Source organism: Morone saxatilis, unplaced genomic scaffold (genome assembly GCF_004916995.1).
Source record: "Morone saxatilis isolate NCDOM2014 unplaced genomic scaffold, NCSU_SB_2.0 Contig17, whole genome shotgun sequence".
NCBI classification, from domain to species: Eukaryota; Metazoa; Chordata; class Actinopteri; family Moronidae; genus Morone; species Morone saxatilis.
In genome coordinates this window covers 28,150,548-28,153,235 of record NW_023339729.1, presented here as the reverse complement: position 1 = coordinate 28,153,235, position 2,688 = coordinate 28,150,548, and the positions used below count along the sequence as shown (strand labels likewise).

Below are 2,688 nucleotides of genomic sequence, written 5' to 3'. Positions count from 1 at the left end.
CCACTGCCTCGCCACCGGCTCGCGCTCCTCAGTGCGGTAGTGCTGCTGGTTGTGCTTCAGGTCATCATGGCGATGGAGGTCAGCCTTGGAAGCATGAGTCTTTGGTGGAGCAGGGTGGACAGTCCGAGGGAGGGGCAGGGGAAGGTGGGAGGAGGGGGGAGGCTGCTGGGGTGAAGGTGAGTTGGGGTTGCTCAGAATGGAGGAGCGGGTGGAGGAGGAAGAGGAGGACGAGGAGGAGGTTGAAGATGTGGGAGGTTGGCACCTACAGCTGACGTGATCTTCCACTGATATGATGGCGTTGTCATAGTGGGCTTTCCTGTTGATGTACTGGATCTTTATCACCTGGAAAAGAGGCAGAAATAACAAAAACATTAACACAGCAGATCTTTACAAGAAGTGTAAATCATTAATGGAGTTTGGCTTCCAGGCATGATGGAAAATCCAACAGAAACTGTGCAAACAGATCTCTAACAAATCAGTCTGAATGTTTTTATTTAACCAAACTGAACATACTGTAGCTGTATTTTTTTTTATGAGGCATGTTGCAACATGTAGAAAAGCAGCAAATTTGGTGGCTTCATGCCAAGACTTTTATTGTGTCTAAGAATGAAATGCAGAATGACTTGCTCTTTAAGGTATATTAACTTGCAATGTCTACCTAAGTGTGTAAATCATCACTTGAAGCTATAGTATTAAAAGGCAATGATGCTTCTGAGCCTTCGGGTTGCTTTGACAATCACATGGCTGAAATAAATATCATGATGTTCATGAAATTGATATTGATTTATATCACCATACGACAACTGAATGCAAAATTACTATACACAAGTAATTTGGACAGTAACACTAGAAGAAACGATAATATTATGTGTCGAGAACCAGTATATGCACTCACTGTCGTCATGAGAATTATCCCTACAGGTATTGCACCTATTTTAGATCATATTTTCATAGCTGTATGCACTGTGTACCTTCAGATATCTGCTGGAGGTAACGGTGGGGACACACTGCAGCAGCCTGGTGTTGCAGCAGCCTGAACATCGCTGCACCTCCACGCAGGGTGGCCACAACATGAAGTTGGCGTTGCGGCGGTCCAGCATGGACCGTGTCACCTCCATCACCTCTGTCCGAACTTTACATGCCGCCTGCTGGGCCTGCTGTGCTTCCACTGAAAGTGGAGGAGAGGGAGAAAGAAGAGAACAAGAGGGGGATTTTTGGTAAAAATGGCATCAGAAGTGTTGAGAGACAGATGGCAGAAACAGACAGATAGAAAGTACACAAAATGCAGACAGGATGGGACACAAATAGATGCGGAAACCTACCAAGACTTCTAGTGTATCGGCTATGGGTGTGGTTTGTGAGAATATCATGCTCGTCTTCTTCCTCTTCTGCAGAAAAAGACAAGAGAGGAGGGGAGATTGGAAGGGTAGGAGATAAGGGGAGAGAATGAGACAAACACACAGAGAGTTATTAAAGTCAACGTAATATTTTCCATCTTTTCTCTACCAACAGGGCAACATTGAGCCAGAATTTTTACGAGCGATGACAGAAATCTGTACAGCATGTGAGGCAGTTAGGGGAGTTTTTAGCAAAGCTCATTGTTCACTGCACACAGGAAGCCATTTTTTCTCCTCCCGCTAAAACAATTAGGCTATTTTCTGCCGCAATTTGTCCTCGCGCTGTCAAGAATACTATTGAGGAGAGATATGAGTTGTTAAATATAGCTCATGAGTGGATCTGTGAGTGTGTGTTTGCCTGATTCCTTTCTTCCTAATTTATGTATTAGCATGTGACCCATTTCACTCTCTTAAATCCAGCTGGCCAATAAGAATCAGGATGGAATACTGGTTGTGCTGTGTAATTGCAACTTACACTAAATCTCATCTTTTTGAAAGTTGACATGTCCATGCTTTTACTTGTATGGTGTATAAAATAAAAAAAGTGATACAATAATTTTAATAGGTGCCGGGGGAGATGAAAAGTTAAAAAAAAAGTCAACTCAAATAGAAGAAAGAAAAAACAAGAGTCCACAGTGCTCTCTGAAGGGAGCTTTGAGCTAAATGCTAACAGCTGACCCACATGGCATCATAAAAAAAAAAACATTGATGACAATGAAAACATTAAATGAATCATTAATCTTCCAACTAAACTCAGACCCTTGATAAACTTGCAAAAACTCCAAAACTCACAGACTTCAGCAAAAAAAAAAAGTTTATTTATGATAAAAAACATAAACTTTGAGTCATTTCCTCGTGCCCTGTTTCTGAGCATCCTTCCCTCTGTTGGTTCCTCTCTGTGGTCGCTGTTATGTCACTACGTTATTTATGCATTATAGAATGATCAAAGGACCGTCTATTAATATATGTATGTGTGACTTGGTTCCTCAGAAGGATAAGTTTCGTGAATTTTTTAATCACCCACCGAGCTGCGTGCGCATAAGTCTAAATGTGTGTGTTCGTTTAGACTTTAGAGTTTGGGGGTGGAGACGTAGAAGGGGGGGAGGTGGTCTCTTTCTGTCACACAAACACACACACATCAATATTCAAAATCTGGAGAGGAATTCAGAGCAGGAGAACAATGTAGTGACCTTGTGCTGGAAGTTTTTCTCTCTCAGTTTGTCCAACAGACACCAAGGTCAAAGCTATTCTCTCCCTCTCTCTCTCTCTCTCTCCCTCCCCCCCCCCCCCC

At 42.8% G+C, this 2,688-nt stretch overlaps 1 protein-coding gene across 1 annotated transcript in view; it reads right to left on the bottom strand.

Moving 5' to 3' along the window:
• Positions 1-2,688, bottom strand: part of si:ch211-79m20.1 — a 37,722-nt gene that overhangs the window by 3,302 nt on the left and 31,732 nt on the right. Inside the window, exons 4-6 of the mRNA XM_035660388.1 lie at positions 1,323-1,388; positions 972-1,168; positions 8-342 (exon numbers count right to left, since the gene is read on the bottom strand). Coding sequence (XP_035516281.1) covers positions 8-342; positions 972-1,168; positions 1,323-1,388 — 598 coding nt within the window. The remainder of the gene's footprint in view (positions 1-7; positions 343-971; positions 1,169-1,322; positions 1,389-2,688) is intronic.